The sequence below is a fragment of the Gopherus evgoodei genome, chromosome 1, assembly GCF_007399415.2.
Source record: "Gopherus evgoodei ecotype Sinaloan lineage chromosome 1, rGopEvg1_v1.p, whole genome shotgun sequence".
Lineage (NCBI taxonomy): Eukaryota > Metazoa > Chordata > Testudines > Testudinidae > Gopherus > Gopherus evgoodei.
In genome coordinates, this window is record NC_044322.1 from 197385375 (window position 1) to 197405647 (window position 20273).

General features: G+C 40.1%; 1 protein-coding gene across 1 annotated transcript in view; it reads left to right on the top strand.

Moving 5' to 3' along the window:
• MORC1 (MORC family CW-type zinc finger 1) overlaps window positions 1-19702 on the top strand; it is a 100523-nt gene extending 80821 nt beyond the window's left edge. Inside the window, exons 23-28 of the mRNA XM_030582075.1 lie at window positions 1017-1160; window positions 5922-6012; window positions 8030-8080; window positions 15744-15938; window positions 17563-17616; window positions 19104-19702. Of these exons, the coding sequence (XP_030437935.1) occupies window positions 1017-1160; window positions 5922-6012; window positions 8030-8080; window positions 15744-15938; window positions 17563-17616; window positions 19104-19274 (706 nt within the window). The 3' untranslated portion in view covers window positions 19275-19702. The remainder of the gene's footprint in view (window positions 1-1016; window positions 1161-5921; window positions 6013-8029; window positions 8081-15743; window positions 15939-17562; window positions 17617-19103) is intronic.
• The last annotated feature ends 571 nt before the right edge of the window (window positions 19703-20273 follow it).

The window sequence follows — 20273 nt, forward strand, 5'->3', positions numbered from 1 at the left end:
TTTCCAGCAGTTGACAAGAAGGTGTGTGAGAAACAGTAGAGGAGTGGGAATAAACATGGGGAAATAGTTTACTTTCAGACGTCAAAAATTATTCAAAAACCAGTCGGAGGACACTTCAATCTCCCTGGTCACTTGATTACACCTTCTTGTCAACTGCTGCAAATGGACCATTTTGATTACCAGTACAAAAAGTGTTTTTTCTCTCCTGCTGGTAATAACTCACCTTAACTGATCACTCTCAATAGAGTGTGTATGGTAACACCCATTGTTTCATGTTCTCTGTGTATATATATAATATCTTCCTACCATGCATCTGATAAAGTGGGCTGTAGCTCATGAAGGCTTATGTTCAAATAAATTTGTTAGTTTCTAAGGTGCCACAAGTACTCCTGTTCTCTTCACAACTGTGCATAACTTTAATTTGACTGTATCTCTAGTAAGTGTAAAATTATGAGTTACCTTATTGATGCCCATAGATATAAAAGGATCGTCAATGCAGCACAACTTGATATTAACTGATTTCAGGCTTGCAAAATTTCCTGTTGATTAAAGTTTCATTTGTGCATACCAGATCCTCAGTGCTTTACTGCAAGTATATCAAGGATGCCCTATTAGCCAGTCATCCTTTACTCCTGCTCCGACAACCTGTAATGGAGGCTTTTTTCTGTTAAGCAGACACCTCTCTCTGGATGAATGGCCCAGAGCAAGCCATCCATCATTCCCTAAAATCAGAGGAATCCGTCACGATTTGTAAGAGTCTGCACTTTAGGATTAGAGTAGTGTAGAATGCACATTTCCAAGTCTGCTGGGCCAGTATTCTCAGGTGACTAAACATATTTTATGTTCTTCCTAAATCCTTTGGAAAATCAAGATTCCATGCTGTCTTTTATTTGTACCTTACTTCCTTGCTCCCTCTAGGAACTCAGTGGGGTTGATAAATAAGATGATAGAGAGTATGTCTCTGACTTCGTTTGGTGTAATACTTTAAAATGATCTTTTGTCTACTTTATATCTAGTGCATTGGCTGAAGATCAAAAAGGATGTGCTGAAGGAAAAGCCCAAGTTGCAATGCAGGAGACAGGTTCTGTGGCACACATAGAAGAGTCTTCCCAGTGTATGTCTGGAAAGAAAACGGTAGAAACATTAACCTCTCTTTTAAGGTGAGTGTTTCGGTGGCTAATGCCTTGAACAGTTCTAATGCTTTCACTGCATCAGAGCAACTGCAACTATTGATCTGGCCTTCACTGAGCAGTGCCATAATTTAAGTCTCTATTTCAAAGGTTCAGAAGGGAATCAGATAGAATTGGAATGCTCTGTAGACTGCCAAAAATATTGCAATAATTGGATCAGATCTTCAAAAGTGTATGCAATGCACTTCAGTGTGCCCAGCTTACATAGATGTTTCTTCACAGATGCACATACGTAAATCGGGGTCTACATAATTAGACTTTTGCAGAAGTTAGGCTCAGTTTTGAATATCTGGTCCATTAACTTTATTTCACAATGCAGCTTGTATATTTAGAAAAATCAAGTTCAGTAAATGCTATGTAACATGCACTAGCAAAGCTTTTAACGAGAACATGAATTTAACTGAGAATGAAATATATTCCTCTTTTAACCATTTGAGTTTCTGGCTTTTGGTTTTTGTGCAACAGTAATCCTAGTTTCCAGGATGTTGGCTCTTTTCCCATCACACAACCTCACTATAATGCCAGATTTAACAGGGTGAAATGAGAGTTGCACTTATCTGCCTTTGAAACAAGGCATGGGAGATAATCATTGCTGACCATAGTCCCCGTGGCTGACTATGGACTATTTCCTAAGCCACCAGGAAGTGAAAGACTGATTGTGTACCTTCTTGTGGATAGTGGGTTGGATCATAGATGAAGTTGCCAAGTGGGGCCAAATGAGATGCCTGATGCTGAAGAGATGGATCTTAGTGGCTGGGGACATTATTACACCAATTGTCTACATAACACTTAGCAAAATGTAGTGTATGTGAAAAAACTTCAGAGATTTGGATTAGCAAAACAATGAAATTATTTCTTTTTGCATCTGTTCAATAGCAGTTGCTAGCTGTATCTTTAAGGTTGTGAGTACACATTATATAACCCACTTTGAGAGAGTGAAGAATCTTTCCCAGCTAAATAGAACAAACATTCAAAAACAGTTGAATGTGCTTTAACAGTCTTCAGAGGAAATATTGCTAGTTGTTACTACTTTTGTTATTTGGGGAAGAAATACTATCTACAAGAAGAGAGAGGGGTGTAAGCACACAGCTAAACACCTTAAAATATATTCCACCTTAACAAGGACGATGTTAAGTACGCATAAGCCAGTGGCTCTCAACCATTCCAGCAGTCTGATTTGTCTTGTGTAACCCAAGTTTCACCTCACTTAAAAACTATTTGCTTACAGAATCAGACATAAAAATACACCAGTGTCACAGCACACTATTAGTGAGAAATTGCTTACTTTCTCAGTTTGTCTGTGTGAAATGTTAGTTTGTACTGACTTCGCAAATACTTTTTATGTAGCCTGTTGTAAAACTAAGCAAATATCAAGATGAGTTAATGTACCCACTAGAAGAACTCTCTGTATCCCCAGAGATACATATGCCAGTGGTTCTCAACCAAGGATACAAAGCATACAGAAACATGACAAATTAAAGTTAGAAATTTAGTGGACTAATAGCTGCTGCAGGAGAACGAGGTGAGATTTTAGCTTCGTACATTAAACCATCTAGTAAAGTTGTAGATTAAAAGTAATTCAAAAGATAAAACAGCAGCCTTGTAATTATCATGTGGCTGAAATTGACCAGAAGTCTACTAAAATCACCCAAAGTACTAATTATTTCTTCAGGTGACAGCTCTGCCAATAATAATAATAAAAAAAAATGCACTAAAGCCATCCTTTCAGCATAGTTCTGTAGGAAAGTGGTTGACTTAATGTGTTTGTATCAAAGGTAATTATCTGAATAGGCTTCTGAAATGCTGTCAACATCAGATTTTATGGCCAGGCTTTCTGCAGATAAAATGAAACTTGTAGGAAACCCATTTCCCTTCCTCATTTGTTGCATAGTAATTGACCGAATAGAATGGGATCTTACAAGAGCTTACAATGGAGCTGTCATAAATGCTGGACTTCTGTCTTTGATCCTGCGTATAATTCATTTGCTGGCACTAACAGTGGAGATTTTAAAACATAGGAAACAAATACTGCATAGGAAATATTTAACTATTCAAGAATCAAATGCTCCAAAAAAAAGATTACACTGATCTACAATTTTTGAGAAGTCAACTGCTTCAGAGATAAAATGTGGTATTTTATTATGTATTTTGATGTGCTGAATTCAAATATGACAATTAAAACAACTGATTGGCTACCGTTTCTAAGATATTTAAGTTTTTACATTTTATGTCTATGTATATTGTGTAGATAGTAGAGTTTTTATCATCAATTGTAAACCTAGGTCTTTTCATGTGTTTATGGTTGCTTTACATGATGATATTTCACCTGTCCTGTTTATGTAACACTTTAAAAATCAGCAAAAGGGTTATATAAATAAAAATGATTATTAAACAAAAGGCAAAAAACTATTCTGTACATAGTTTAGTCCTATTCAGTGTCTACTCGGTGCTTCTTGGCTGGTCTCTTCTTATTCATTAAATGGAGCATCTCTTTTCATTGTCAAGCAATAGTCTGCAAGCATTGATGGGCTCCATTTGCCCTGATAGCCTGCCAGGAGATTCCACTGCTGTAGTCTGGAGCCCAACAGCTCTGCCTTACTCTTGGGTAGTTCCAAATCCTGACAAGGTCATTCAGTTCACCTTGTGTTATGAGGTGTGGTTCAGAGGAGGAGGATGGGAGAAAATGTGGGTCCTGTGACATTGATGGTTCAGGACCAAAAGTTTCATCCTCTTCCTCATCTGACTCAAGTGAGAATGATTCTGGTGCATCAGGAACCGGCAGTCCTTCTCCGTGGGGTACTAGGCGTATAGCTGATGGAATGTTTGGATAACGCACAGTCCACTTTTTCTTCTTTGACACACCTTTCCCAATTGGAGGCACCATGCAGAAGTAACAATTGCTGGTATGATCTGTTGGCTCTCTCCAAATCATTGGCACTGCAAAAGGCATAGATTTCCTTTTCCTCTTCAACCACTGGTGAAGATTTGTTGCACAAGTGTTGCAGCATATGTGTGGGGCCCACCTCTTGTCCTAATCTCCAATTTTGCAGCCAAAAGAAAGGTGATAGGCTTTCTTAACCATAGTGGTTATACTGCGCTTTTGTGATGCAAAAGTCACTTCACCACAAACATAGCAGAAGTTATCTGCACTGTTCACACAAGTACGAGGCATCTCTGCTCACTTTGGCTAAACAGAAATGTGTCCCTTTGCAAAATCAAACACTGACAAATAAGAGAGCAAGACACTGTATGATTTCTAGAGCTGATATAGGGCAATTTGTTCAGCAGAGTGATGTAAGCTTCGTTATGACTGCATCATCCATGACTTCTAGGAATAACATGATGCAATTCATATCATGTATGATGCAATACCAGCTTCAGACTGCATCATTCATTGTTTTGCCTCAAAAACAAGTACTGTCCAAACCCAGTCATAGATTTCTTCATAGATCCAGTCAAAGATGTATTTTAGTCATTTCTGGTTTAAACTGAGATCCCTTCCCTTTATAATTCACTTATCCTCCGCCATTCCCAAGTCAAGGGTTGTATATACTGACCCAATAGCATATCTTGAAAACTAGAGCCAATCAACAATTTTAAGCATCATTTTCATTCTCAGTGACCCAGAATTAGTAAAGTTGGACTACATTTATTTCAGAAGCATTTTGGCTGTAGAGCAGTGTTACTGGGCTTGTGGTTAAGCCATGTAAATGACACAGTTATCAAATAACATTGTCTCACACACACTCTCTCTCTCTCTCTCCATTCTCCCTGTTTCAGCTACCTTCTTTACCCCCATGTCTGTAAAGGGCAGCCACTATCCATTCAGCCAGTGGACTGAATTGACTTTGGAGCCAAGCCACAGGTTCCAGAAAGGTTAATTTTTAGTATGGGCAAGTCACACTATCCCAAGGGCCGAGAACACTGCTGTGCCACTTCCTTTGGCTGAGTGAATTGGCTGGGAGAGATTTTATTCTGTGGCTTTCCAGGGACTAGATCAGAGCCTGGAGTCAGAACCTTAGTGCTGTTCTTGTCCTCTCCCACTGCTTTACTGTGATTATGAAAGACACTTAACCTCTCTCTAACTCAGTCTGCCTCTCTGAAAAATGGGGATGACACCTCTTCAAAATCTTTGGGCATCCTTGGTTAAAAGTGTAAAATACTATTCTAGCCCATTGTTGTCATAGTACTGAAGACCTGAATTGAGAACTACACCAGAATTTCCAAAAATTATATCCAGGCCTCAGGTCCAGTTCCTTAATTTTAGAAACAATGGATTCCACAATGGATTGTGGCTACCAGAGAAATTAATATTGTTTATTATTGTATATAACTAGTTGAAAAACAGGATATTATTTTTCCCAATTTGGCAGTGGTCATAAAAACTGTATTTTGAATCAAATTTGCCAACTTTGCAAAATTTCCACTAGCCTTAATACAGTGTGTTACATTTTCAAGCAGTCTTTGGATGTATAGTTTTAATCTTTCTCTACAAATAATACGTTTTGTACTGAGTATGAGGCATTATAGTGCTATGAGCTTTGTCCTGATATATCTAAAGCACGGTTTGCTTTGTCCCATAGAGTCCAATCCATGATACCAGAGTAAGAGGCGTGTAGGTGTCTTAATAAGAAGCATTCTGACTGGGGCCCCTAGTCTCCACCGTACAAGACTTGAGGTTAAAGGAATCTTGGATACTGACACACAGCACATTTTGTTGACAATTTTTAGGGAAGTCCTGCTGTATTTTTTGCCAGATTGCAAACTGTCAAGAGAACAGCTTAATTGCATGTCTACTGAGGATCTTGTATCTATGTTTAAGGTATGTGAACTTGTAGTTTAAGTCTGCGTGTGTTCTAATGGGTAATAGAGTGGTTCCAGTTTAAAAAGTTCACATGTGCGTTCCGCACCACAGTAGCTAAGAACATAGCCTTTCCGAATCCCAGGATGGGGAACATCCTGATTTCTTAAATACTACTTCATGATAAATGTTCATAAATTTTCATAGTGACCAGTGTGTGGAGCCTTTTTTTTTCCTAACGTCACTTGTTTGAATCTGCCCAGATTGATGATAATCACAAATAACCTGACAGCTGTTGTATGGAACTGTGTGAAATTAGGTGTTCTTCAGTGAACAGATGTCCACATCACAAAATCACTCCTCCTGTTGCTGCTCATACAATATTTAAAAACTGGGGACCAGGGAAGAAGAGTCTTAAATACACTGATTTTAATGTGTCCAGGTATCTTGTTTAACTGTGTTGTTAAGAATTGGGACAGAGCTGTAGGGATTAGAAAAGTTTTATATGCTTAGTGTAATGTATTTTAGGTGTTTTTTTCCTACACAGCAGTTTTGAAGATAAATTTTAGTTTCCAGAGAAAAATATTCCAGATTGAAGTAATATGTAACAGTGGTTTGCACAACCTGTTAAATATGAAGGGTTTGTTTTATACAGTGTTGTTGTACCCATGTTTTTCCCAGGATGTTAGAGAGACAAGATGGGTGAGGTAATACCTTTATTGGACCAACTTCTGTTGGTGAGAGAGAAACAAGCTTTCGAGCTTATACAGAGCTCTTCTTCAGGTCAGGATTTGTTTTGGTTTTTCTGTGAAGCAGTGCCTAAGCCAATGGTCAGCACATGCTGCTAGGGGCCAGGTCCTGCATCCACTGAAGTCAGCAAAAAACTCCCATTGACTTCATTGGGCTCAGGGACAGACCTGTTGAGGTCTAAATAAAATTGGCTTGTAGTGCATATTGACCTGGTCCCACAAACTAGGTCTGTAAAGGACACCATTGGCCTCTTCTGTTTTTAGGAAGGGAAAATTTACCTTTACTCCCACCCTTAGTTCCTTTGAAAACAAAGGGAGATTAAGGCTTGGAGTAAAATACATGACCAGGGAGTAACTCTTAGATAGAATCAGACCCTAAGGTTGCAATGTTTCTATCCAGACTGGTTTCCATAAGATGAATTATTGCTGTCCTCCCATAGTCAATTTGTCATCTGTGTTTCTGAAGTTATTTTGTATGACAATAGGAAATTTATCGGAGAGAACAGGTACAGCTTTGAAATGACAGTCAAGGATCAAATACCCCTTGCGTGCAGTGTTTCAATCGCTTGCCTCGACAACCAAATTGAACTTTAAAAATAGATACAAAAAGTTTCTGAGAAAATGCCTCCTGCATATTGGTAAGGTTTCTTGGCACTGCCAGCCAGATGTGTCCACTACTAGAGACAACATATTGGGAGAAAAGTCAGCAGTTAGTTATGTTAAGTCCATTTACATGTAGGTAGAATTTTCTAACATTTGGCACAAAGGAACTCTGCAATACAATGTGTGATGTAGCTCTCCAGCAATTAGACCATAGAGAAGATAAGAAGACCTATTATTATAGCTGGCTACAGGAGTTCTCCTTTGATCAAGTGATAAAGACTTGTCTTCTTAGTACTAGAGGATGGAAGGTTTGTCAAGTGTGCGTGACTCATCCCATCACTGTTTTCTGCACTTTTTAGAGGTTTTTACACCTCGACCTTACCGTAAAGATGAATAACTCAATTGTGGGAAAAGTTTCACTATTCTCCAGCGGGCACTAAAGATTTGCTTTGTCTCTTCGGAGCTCTTGCAACAATTCTTGCAAACCTGCATTTCTCTTCTCCCGGGTCCTCCTGAGCTATGCTGACTTTCCGACTTTGATCCTTGTTCTCCTTTTCCCTTGTTTCTGTATTTGCTTCTATTTAGCTGCTTATTATTATACAAATGTTTCTTCAGTCCTGCTAAGCTCATACATAAGCTTAATATCCTCACTATAAATATTAATTCTGCTTTATTTATAAAAATAGCCACAGGGGCCTTCAGAACAACTAAAGAAGCCAACATTGTGCTGCAGCCAGGTAAAATTATTTTATGTAATTCGTTTGTATTCCAAACTGATAGAGTAATTTTTTGTGTGTCGGTTTCCAAGGAAAAGAGAATTCTTTCATGTTAATTATGAATTAATTAACAGCAGTACATATAATATCCAAGAGACACATTCTCTTCCAATGATATACAGTGCATAGAAAAGGTTAAATTTAGGTCAGTAAAATAGGGTTTATATTTTGCCTTCAGTTATGCCCTTCCAGTACTTTTGAAGCTATTGCAGTTGGAGGTGCTTATTGGCATGACTAGGCATAGAATTTAGCCCACTTATTCTCTGAGTAGTTGCTGACCTGTATTCCACTCAGGTGTGTGCCGGCCCAGCTCACCGAAACCAGAGAAATTCACTTAGCAGTACCTGTCAAGGCAGTGCTCACACCCTGCCAGGGCTACTTGAGGCCTGCACTGCTCCAACCCTCCTCAGTACTTTCTTACCACCCACGGTTTGAGTCAGAGCGTTCCATGTGGTACAGTAACTCCTCACTTAAAGTTGCCCCGGTTAACATTGTTTCGTTGTTACATTGCAGATCAATTAGAGAATATGCTCATTTAAAGTTGCGCAATACGCCCTTATAACATTGTTTGTTTGGCAGCCACCTGCTTTGTCCACTGCTTGCAAGAGCAGCCCTTTGCAGCTAGCTGGTGGGGACTTGAAACAGGGTGGACTGGCAGCCCCCCCATCAGCTCCCTGATCCCCTAAGTTTCATGTGTGGCAGCCGCTCAGCAGGCTATCAGTTGCTGGCAGTTCAGCTGTCCTGCCCCCCACGGCCATGTGTTGCTCCTGCCCTCTGCCTTGGAGCTGCTCCTGGGAGCCTCCTGTTTGCTGTGGAAGGGGGGAGGGGGAAGACAGGTGCCAATGTTAGGGTGTCCCCCTGATCCTGCCCCCCACTTACCTCTTCTACATAGAGCAGGGGGGACACAACAGGGCTCAGGATGGAGGGAGCTTGCTGGCCGCAGCTGCTGTCTCAACTTCCTGATGTACTTAAAAAGGCAGTGTTCTTGGACTGGTGTCAGCTTACTTAAAGGGACAATATGCATCTCTCTCTCTCACACAGGGTGTGTGTCTCTGTCTGCCATGCTGTCTCCCCTCCCTCCATTTGTGCTGCCTTGTAGAGTGTGAGGCTACATTAACAACAATGTGTTAAGCCTTGAGGGCTCAGCCAAATGCTAGTTCATCATTTAGCAGTAAAGCATTCCCTGGGAAATATCCCACTTTCTTCCACCCTCTAACTTCGCCACCTCAACCAAGCTTCACAGTCATCATTGCTGTGTACAGTATTAACTTGTTTGTTTATACTGTGTGTGTACATATATATATATATAGAGAGAGAGAGATAATATAGTTTTTTGTCTGGTGAAAAGAAAATCCCTGAAACCTAGCTCCCTGCCCACCCCCTCTCCATTTACATGAATTCTAATGGAAAAATTGGATTCACTTAACATCGTTTTGTTTAAAGTCACATTTTTCAGGAACGTAACTACAACATTAAGCGAGGAGTTACTGTATCTTACCTCACACTTCTGTTGTTCTCTGAGAGTTTACTCTTGGTATTTTGTATATAGTTAGTAGTAGTACCCTTAGTGTTTGATTACTTAGTGTAATAGTTGGATTTTACCTGGTGCAAAGCCTTTGCTAGGTTTCAAGCACTATCTCTCATGTAGAGTAGCTTTCCTCAAGAGTAATGTCCACGCTTAGTGCTTATTGTGCCTGAGAAAGGCATACTGAAGAGAGAGTACTCCATTTGCAGGTCCTTCAAAAAGAGGATACTGGTGATTAGAGACTTATGCCTGTCCCAGCAACCTGTGGAGCAAGCCATGAGGCCCACTTTGGTGTTGGGATCCTTCTCAGATTGCCTGACCCCTCAGCAGGCTTTGATGCCACTGCAAGACTCTGATTCTTCTCCAAAGGGAAGGAAGAGATTGTTTTCCTTCCTGTTCACCCCAAGAAAGAAGGCTCAGAAAACCAACAGCAGTCATTCCAAGGCTCAGGAAGATTCTTCCTCCTCTTCTAAGAGGAGTGTTGGGCAACATCAGGATTCTTCAAGTACTCAGAACAGAGCTGGGTTGTCTTCCCGCTCTCCAGTATCAATACAATATCATTCTAGCACTGTACCATAGACTCCAGTATGGTCCGTGGTGCGGCTGTTGAGTCCGGTACCGACAACACCAGTCTCAGCACTGACCCTATTAACCTCACAGCCTCAGATTTACTTTGCCTCTCTGTGCTAGACTCACCTGTGATACAAGAGTCCTCAGCTGTGTGGTGTCTTCTGCAGTCCTGGGACTATCAGATTTGATTGTATCAGAATACAGGTTGTTGGTGTGGTCATCTCCAACACTGTTTAAAAATCAGACTGAAAAGACAAGATCAGTTTCCATAGCAACACTGAGAGATCCACTGTCAGTATCAGTTCCATTTTCGGTTCTAGAGACCATTTCATCTTGTATAGGCAAGAGCTACAGATTCGGTACTGGCCTCTACTTCAGTACTGATAGCCTTTCCAGTACTGAGTGTTAGTGTTGCCTCAATGACACCACCAGTTCTCCAGGCTCTGGCTTCTGTTCCTTCCTTGGTACCAATGTGGTCCATGTACTGGGCTTCAGACAAGTCAGAGCATGTGACAGCTTCACCAGGATGGCTCCTCCGTTCCCTTCAGACTATTTGGGATGTTCCTCACATTTGAGTTCAGAGTCATCTTCTGCTTCTCTTTTTCTGTCCAGACACCAATCTCAAAAGTTTTGAGAGCACCAGGCGCTCCCCATCAGCACTGAGATCGGTAATGTTTTCGCAGCAGAGATGGCAGTTTTTGGCCTGGTTCCTGCTGGCCACCAGTGCCATATCACTTCCCTCCTTGGCCTTCATGGAACCCTTGAGATGTCCCTCAATCTTCAGGGTTCAATCCTCTTCTCATTCCAGAGAATGTTGCCAACCCACATGCTGTCTTACTTCCTGGACCAACTAGGCTGGAGACTCAGACTGAGGTTGCTCCTTCTGAGTTGGTACAGACTAAGCCTTTGTTGCAGGAGTAAATGGGATCACTTTGGGCCTACTTCCTTCTTCATCTTCCTTACCAGACGATTTCACTATGCCAGATTCATCTTCTGTGCCTAAAGACTGTGTTTTATCAAGATCTCCTTAGGGGAATGGCTACAATCTTGGCATTCAGGCCGAGTTCATTCAGGAGAATACCCATAAGTTGGTGCACATTCTCTGCTCGTCAGTTTCAGGGAGAGTAGCTCTACCTATAAATGAAGTACTTTTGGGAAATGGCATTATGTCCCTATGAGTTTTGAGTGCTTCTATTAATATCCAGCCTCTAACTTGCTATTGTAAAAGCTGATAATGAGAGAGTGAAACATGAGAGATTTAAATCAATGCCTAAAGATAGGGAGTCTAAAAGATTGGATATAATGGGACAAAAAATGCATTCAACCTTGTCTTTACAAATGTGCATTGCTAATCTTCAGGCACTGTTATCAAAATATAAATTTGTAAATTGGAAGGCTGCGTCCAATTTTAGAGACAAATTGCCAGAATCCTCCAGGGAAGAGTTTTTAAGGCCTTCATTGTGGAAGGTTGTCTGTTGTCAAAGATGTTGCTGCAATGAGCATGGCATGTAGACGACACCTACTCCAAAATTATGTCCTCTACTGTAACAATGAGAAGAGCTTTATTACAGAACTCTGACATAGCTCTGGAGGTCCAGTAAGATGCAGAGGACCTACATTTTGATGGCCAGTTTCTGTATTCTGAAAAGACTGATCATATGCTACATTCATTTAAGGACTTGTTGAGCTACTTTCATTGGGGGTTTATGACTCAGTGATTGAGAGGCCTCATTATGGAGGTCAGCAGCAGCAATACTGCAAATATTCCCAGCTGTATTTCAGGAGTTGGCTTATCTTGCTAGACAGCACCACTTCTCCAGAAAGCAACACGATTTACACAGGCCAAGGCTCTCCAGTTCTAACTTGCACCAACCAGCTCATCCTCTATCAGTCATTTAGACTCTTCTACCAAGAGCAACTTACCAGTTGTCAACTTCCAGACCAATTCCCTGCCATTTGGGGACAGACTGTCCTGCTTCTATGGTGCTTAGGAAACAACAATCACAGGCAAATGGTCCTAAGCACTGTGAGATGGCGTCATGCTATCCAATTCCCCCTTCTCGCTCCCATGCCCCACTCCTTTTCAGGGACTTCTCTCATGAGTCACTGCTCCTTCAGGCAGTAGTGATCGATTGTCAGGAGAATCAGAATTCACGTCGTCCCTTGCCTGGATGATTGGTTACTGAAAGGCAAGTCCGAAGCACAAGTCTGAGGCACAAGTCCTCCATCACATCCAGTTCATATTATGTCTCTTTGATTGACTGGGGCTGATTTTGAGCAAAGGAAAATCAGTATTAATTCTGATACAAAGAATCAAGTTCATTGTGGCCCTGCCAGACTTACAAGTTCCAGGGCTTTCTGCCAAATGAATAATTTCAAATAATTCTTCATCTGTGTCTGTCCTTCCAGTTTCACCCTTCAGCTATGGCATGCTTTTGCCTGACGTTACTAAATTATGTGGCTGCATGCACTTACACAGTCCAACATGCAAGTTTGTGCCTTCGTCCTCTTAAATCATGGTTGAAGTTAATCTATCACCCATCTTCAGCCATTGGACAGGTTTGTCCAAGTGCCACTGGTGATCCTGGAGTACCTAGAATGGTAGGCACATCTGAGCAGTGTGTGCAAGGGTGCTCCCTTTGCCCGTCCTCCACTGACCCGGACTATAGTTACCGAAGCCTACACAATAGGTAGGGGGATGCATCTAGGGACATTGAAAGTTTAGGGTTTATTGGCAGAACAGGAAGCTTCCCTTTGTGTCAATATCCTGGAACTTCAAGAGGTTTACAATATATGTCAGGCCTTTTGGGCTCAGATCAAGGGAACAGCAGTTCACATGCTTACGAACAATACCACTGTACTGCATTATGTGAGCAATCAAGGAGGAGCCCACTCTAACCAGCTCTGTCAGGGAGCAAAACAGTTTGGGCATTTTTTTCTAGCAAGGAAGACTCATTCCCGCAGCTACACAATTGTCGGGAGTTCAGAATCAGTTGGCTGATCACCTTGGAAGGAATTTCTTCCCAAACTGCAAATGGTCCATGAAGAGCACTGTGCTGCAGTCCATTTTCAAAGAATGGGGCATTCCAATGATGAACTTGTTTGTAATAAAAGACAACAAGAACTTCAGTCAGTTTTGCTCTGGAGCTAGACTTGATCCACCAAGATTTGAATGTATCTTGTCCCCCGATTGGTCCTTTGGTCAGGTGTCAGCCAGGTTCACTGAGCTTGTTAACCCTTTACAGGTAAAAGAGACATTAACCCTTAACTATCTGTTTATGACAGAGCCCCTAGCAACTTTTCCCATATTTCCTTTGCCAAAAGACAGCTTTTTTATTGCCAGAACTTCTGTGAGGAGAGTTAGTGAGCTACAGACCCTAATGGCAAAGCCTCCAATTAGTTTTTCAAAGGCAAGGTAGCCTGGAGGCCATACTCCGTGTTTTTGTCTAACAAAGTTTTCATATTTTCACCTTAACCAAACAATATACTTATCTCAATTTTTTTCTAAGACTCATTCAAATGTGGACGAGAGGAGCACTTTCTGTCCTTGGATACATGACAATCTTTGGCGGTCTGTGTAGAAAGGACTACACTGTTCCATGCATCACCTCAACTTTTTATCTCCTGTGTGAATTGGATGAAGGGTCAGGTGGTTTCCACACAGATGATTTCCAGATGGATTACTTCCTGCACTACAAGAGGATGTGGGGTAGCTCAGGCCACACTTCCACAGAGGTGGTTGACTCATTTGATGAGGGCCCAAAAGACTTCAGTTTTCTTTCTCAGTGACATTTCTATATTATAAATTTGCAGGGGCACTTCCTGGTCTTTCATACAGACTTTTACCAAGCATTATGCTATTTCAGCTGCATCTAGATCAGAGGCAAACTTTGGAAAGCTGGTTGCAGTCATTGTTTCAATAGATTCTGAGCCCCCTCTCCTACGAGTACTGCTTATGAGTCACCTGAACGGAATACATGTCTGCAACCACTCGAAGAAAAAACGGTTACCTGTCTATACTGTAATGGTTGTTGTTCGAGTGGGTGCAGACATGTATTCCATGCCCCACCTTCCATCTTCTCTGCATCAGAGTCTTCACCCCTTGGATTCCTATGCAAAGGAACTAACTGGGTGTCAGGACAGCACTGCCTTCAAGAGCCCTGGGAAGGAATGCGAGGAGCCAGAGCGTGCGAGCGCACCTCTATAGGTACTGTTAAGCAACGTCCCCTGGCTTCAGCATGCTGGGTGTGCGCACGCCTTAGTGGAATACACATCTGCACTCACATCTCAAAGAACAGCAGTTACAGTACAGGGAGGTAGCTCTTTTTTTCTATTTACAAACTTATTCTAGATTGCCTTTTTTCAAATAAGAAAATTTTTTAAAATGCAGTAAGCACTGTGACTGCCAGTGCCCTAACTGTAAAATAAGGGATGCTGATCTTTTTGGAACCAGACATTTACTCAAAGAACTATTCCATGAATTATGTTTAATGTAAATGTCTAATAAGAATAGTTATGCGGAAGCACAGCTATGAGGATCAATCCATTTTTTACAAACTAGAGCAGTTAAGTGATATATGAACTATGATAAAGGCAGAATTAGTGCATTAAAGTTCAATTGTATAGGCTCATGCTGATCGTTCTTATTGACAAAGGTAGTTCATTAATTTCCATGGGGATTATTTACAGGAACAAGGGCCTGTCATGTAAGTAAGGGAATGCGGTTTCATACCCTTAGTGTGTTATACAATCCTAATATGTCCATTATCTGTTGTTATTAATGAGAGTTGAGGATTGTTAATGTAATCTTCATGCTGTTTGCAGCTGTAAATAAACACTAACCATGAGATTTGCAAGGGATTAAACTAATTTCTTAATATCCTTGTATCTCCCCAGGCCCTTTTCTCTTTCCCAAGCTATTGATTCAGGTATCAGTTCTAAGTGAATAAAAATGAGACTAGGGAGGATTGGTTGGTTGTGAAGGGTTTTTTTGGTTCTTAAAAAGCCATTTAGTGAGTCTGGAGGATATGTTGAGGATTCCCTTCTCTGAACAATGTAATAAAATAGCTGAGTGGATTTCACATACTGCACACTCAACATCTGTTTCTTATGCTGGATAGCTATGTTCTGTGAGATTAAACCTCCCAAAATCCTTCTAGAGCCAAATTATTATTTTCTCCTATTTCTTTTCAAATTACTATTGGCAAATGGACTCTAATTTAAGAGTTGCAGATAGATGAACATTAAACTTTGTAATCCCTGACTAGTGACTTTAAATATTATAATAAATTGAATCTAAATCCTTCCTGCACAATCCGCTGTCTCTTACAGTTCCACCATTTCTGCCTATCCTGGGCATCTTGTTTCATATCCTTCATGTTGGTCAGTTTGATAAATTAGTAGTGAGTAATTTCTCCCTTCTAAAAGCAATTATAAATGTATATTTATTGTATTTCTTAATACAAGTATATCCGAGTTGGTTTTGCTGCTTTTAGATCAAATAAAATGCCTGTGTACCTCTATCTCCAGGTCATGAAAGACTATTTTGTTCAGCATGAGAATAAAATACTGAGAAAAATTCAATCCCTAACTCACCATTCCTATGAAGTAGCATATGTTAGTGAACTGCAACAGAGACACTGTGAGATACAAATAAAAGCTACTCAAGAAAAACTGAAGACCCTTCAGGAGAAGATGTCAGAGCTAATAAGGCGAATTCACCCAGTGAGTGGTATTTAATTCAAATATTTATTATTAATGAGATCTGGGTATTTTTCATCAGGAAAAAAGTGCAATTTGTCCTGGATTAGCTGTTTCAGACTACAGTGTCTCTGTCAGAATAAGTGTCTGTGCACATGGATTTTTAAAACGAATGATGCTGCACAGACTGGAAAGAATCTAGCGTTATTTAGATGCCAAGTTAGGTTGGCAATATGGCAGTTTAAAATAACGCCCTTTTACTTGTAAACTGAGCAGTTTTTGTTCTGGAATCATTAACATACTATCTGAAAAAGACTCTAAAATGGTTTACAGCAGAGTCTGACATCCCCCTACTATTGAGGAGAGTTGGTAGACTATTGACTAATGTACCAAACAAATGATTGTATATTAAACATAAGATTTTCTTTGAAGCACAGTGCTGCTGAATACCCAATTCATGTTATTCAACTTTAATTTGTGTAATATCAAGTGTATTTAATTATTTTCAGTATCATTAACCAAAAGGCTATAAGGAAGTAATTTAGTAATTTCTTAGTATTCTCATTTATGAGGTATAATTTCTTTCCCCCCTATTTTTTAGGTGAAGTAATGTTTTGTCTGTAATGTTTGAGCCAATCTCATGATGAAGGCAACAGTGTCGCCAAAATGCTTATATAGAGAATTTTAGTAGAACTAGAATAGCACCTAAATAATCCAGCTGCCACTTGGAAAACAACATATGAAATTAGTTTTCAAAGGTATATAATAAACTTTACAAGAGTCTCTGGAACTGAATAAAAAGGGCAACCAGTACAGACCCAAGAATTAGAAGTTAATTACCATTTACTCAAGTCCTTGGTGTGAATTGTCGTAGCTTCATCGAAACCATTGGAGCTGTGACAATTACAACAGCTGAAGATGCTGGCATATTTCTAAATGTAAATATAAATATTGAAGTGTGACAGAACATTTAAATGGCACTTCTGGTTAGACACTTTCTAATTAATATTGCAGTGATGAAGATTATAATTAACTCAGAACCCTACTCCATCTTCTGTATATATACTGTTGGCCATATCCTCATTTGATGTAAATCAGCTTAGCTCTGTTAAAGTCAATGGTAATCTTACAATTGACTTAAATGGAACCAGAATTTGGCCCTAAATGCATCATGTATTAATTGGCTGGTAGGTTCTTGTGCATTGATGTGAATTGTGCCCTTGGAGAGCAGAAATAGTGACCTGCTCGTGTGCTGTATACTAAATTACAGACTTACAGCTTGCCAATAAGGTCTACGTGTCTTCATGTGTAAAGACATTATAAGGCTTCAAAGAATGATAGCAGATTAATTTAACATGGAAGTAGCCAGATCTGGAAGCACTAAAAGGTTATGTGAGAAAACAAAGCTAAAGTACAAATAAGAAATCTAAAAAGTAAAGTTTGCAAGGCACTTATAGTGATGGGAAGTAAACTGGATTTGCTCTGGGGTCTTTCCAGGCATCAGCCTGAGACATGGTCATCTTCAGTACTAGCTGAGGTCTTTTTAGTCCAAAGTGCTGCTACTCCTACTTTGGAGAAACCAGAAACAGTATAGGATAATGAAAAAGCAAATCAAATTTTCCTCTAATCAATTTACTTTACTTTACAGGAGTTGTTGACAGAACTCAGGAAGTATTGCCAGTCAGTCAAGGGAAAACATGAGGTAAGTGACCTGCTCATTTTCCTGGCTACAGTAAAGATTGTTTCTTGGTCACTGAGTAAATGAGCCAGCTAAATATTCTAGATGGTGTATATGCCCATAAATTCACAGCCTCATGTTCCCTTCCATTGCAGAGGCTAATGTTGCTTATATATTTAAACATCAGAAAGATTGTTGAGAATCTTGGTGTGAAAAAGCTGGGGTTACGGTCCTTGGTCCCTTGGATACTCCACCATAGAAGTAACTCCTGTGTTTTGATGTCTCATCATTTTTATCGTGTGATAATGATTTAACCAGTCTTTCCATGCCTACAGTCTTCTAGTTCTGAAGCGCTCCATTATACTTACCTGGCTGTTACATAATGTCATGAAAGGAGGTTTTGAAACCTTACAAAGGCTCTTAATGGTATTATGAATTGTGTCCATTTTCTCTGCCGTGTGAGTTCACCTAGGGTTACCTCCAAGGAAGGGCCTGGCATCATCAGTGCCTGAGTCCAGTTGCCATACAGTCTGCACCTCTCAGGTGCCATGAGAGCTGACTTTTTTCCAGGTTCAATGGACACCAGCTACAGCTCAATCATGTAGTGAAATCACTATCCAGACTGCAATTTTATCTCAGTAAACTTTTATGTATGAGGGCTTTTTGCTGGTGGCATGGAGCTCATTGGAAATACATCTTGCCTTTTTTGTTGCACCAGAGCGCACTCCCTTTTTTCTTTATCTGTTTCAAGCAAAAATATCCTGACTAATACAATCACTGCATCTCTTGAAATTAAAGAACATCAAAATATTGAAAACAGCAAAAATCTGCAACCAATAGTACATTTTTTTACATCAGGACTGACATGTTTACTGTGGAGCAGTGAGTTGGTTTATCTTCTGAAAAAAATGTGGCTAATAGGTGCTGTAGACATTTTTTCAGTCCTGACACCCTCTCTAGATTCTATGTCCAAAACTGAAGACACACAGCACGTTGCAAGATAAGACTGTAAATGAGCAACTGGTTCTCATAAATTGTTCGTGTCTCCTTTGATTCCCTTCAGTGGTCCTGTCTTTTACTGCATTAGATGCAAGCTTCTTTTTCTCTCCTACAGGGTTCTGTATAATCACACCCTTATCCCTCTGTCTGTATCTCTGCTTTCTTTTCTCTCTGCTCAATGCTTTGTCTTGCTTTCCCACCAGTTTTGTTCCTTTCATTACACTGCTCGTAAATCTAGAACAGTCTAATTACTTTACAAAGCTGTCTTTTCTCTCAGATCCTTGCCTTCCTGCCTCTACAAGCAATCTTTCCTTCCTTCCAGTCACTAATTGCCACACACACTCCGCTCCTGGCCTTTTTGTTTGTTTGTTTTGTTTTCTGTTTGCTTCATCTGCTTTAGATTGTGTGCTCTTAGGGCTAGGTAAACACAGTTATATTTGTTAGTTTCTTTGTAACTATTATTTGTAAATTATTGCAAAATGCTTATAGATCCATGCATGTTTGTTTTTTAGGGTGACCATGTAGATGACTTAGAACAAATTGATGGCTATCTTGAAGAGCTCCTTAAACAAGACATGTGCCAATCTGGCATTGTAAGATTTCCCAGTGTAGATGCAAACCCAGCAGATTTAGGAGAACCTGTCATGCCATGTGAAGAAATTGTGGATGCTTTCAAGAACTGAGGTGGCTTGGTCTCCATTGCTCATACATTTATACTATCACAACTTTTAGGAACACATTAGAAAATTAATCTTAACATAAATACGAATGTAAACTGTTAACATTGAAAATTATCATGGTTGGATTTTAATATAATTTTGCTCATGTTTTGGGGAAGTTGAACCTGTCAGCATCTCCTTTGACTTTTTGTGCATTATGCTCTTGAGAAGTTGTTTTTAATTTACCTTTGAGCTATAAACACTACTTCTCATTGTTTGATGTAGAAACTTCATAGATACACACAGACCTGTGTATCATATGTTAGTATTTTGTAGTAATAGATATTATTGAAGATTTACATTTAGTCAATGAAGATAAAAAACTTGAAAAATGTTATTTTAGAGTATCTTTGCTACATGTTTCCTATTACTGGATATTACAAATACAGTTGTTTTAGAGAGCTTGCAAACCTTTGGCTAATTTATTTATATTTATGAAGGGACTGTTTCTGGCTATTCAGTATTTAGTCTACTTTATTCAGGCATTACACAGAGAAACTCCTTAGTACAGAAGTCAACGAGAGCTTGCTTGAGTGGCAAATTCCAGACTCAACCCTGTATATGATAGCATATTGGTAGACTGCTGCACCCATACAAAGTCCCACTGAAGGACTGGAGCCCAAGAAAAGAATTCAGCATTTGATCTATTGGGATTATTTGAAAAATGTTTTTCATGACAGCTAGTTTGTAATGTAACTTCTTGTTGAAGTCCTGTCTGTCTTACACAAACCAGACTAGTACATACATTCAACCAGGGCCAGCTTTAGGCCTATTCCACCAATTCCCCCGAATTGGGCCCCGTGCCTAAAAGGGCCCCGCGCCCAGTGAGAATCTCTTCCTTGGCTAGAGGTGCCTTTTTAATTTTTACTCACCTGGCGGCGCTCCAGGTCTTCAGCGACGAGTCCTTCACTCACTCCAGGTCTTCAGCGGCACTTCGGCAGCAGGTCCTTCGCTAGCTCTGGG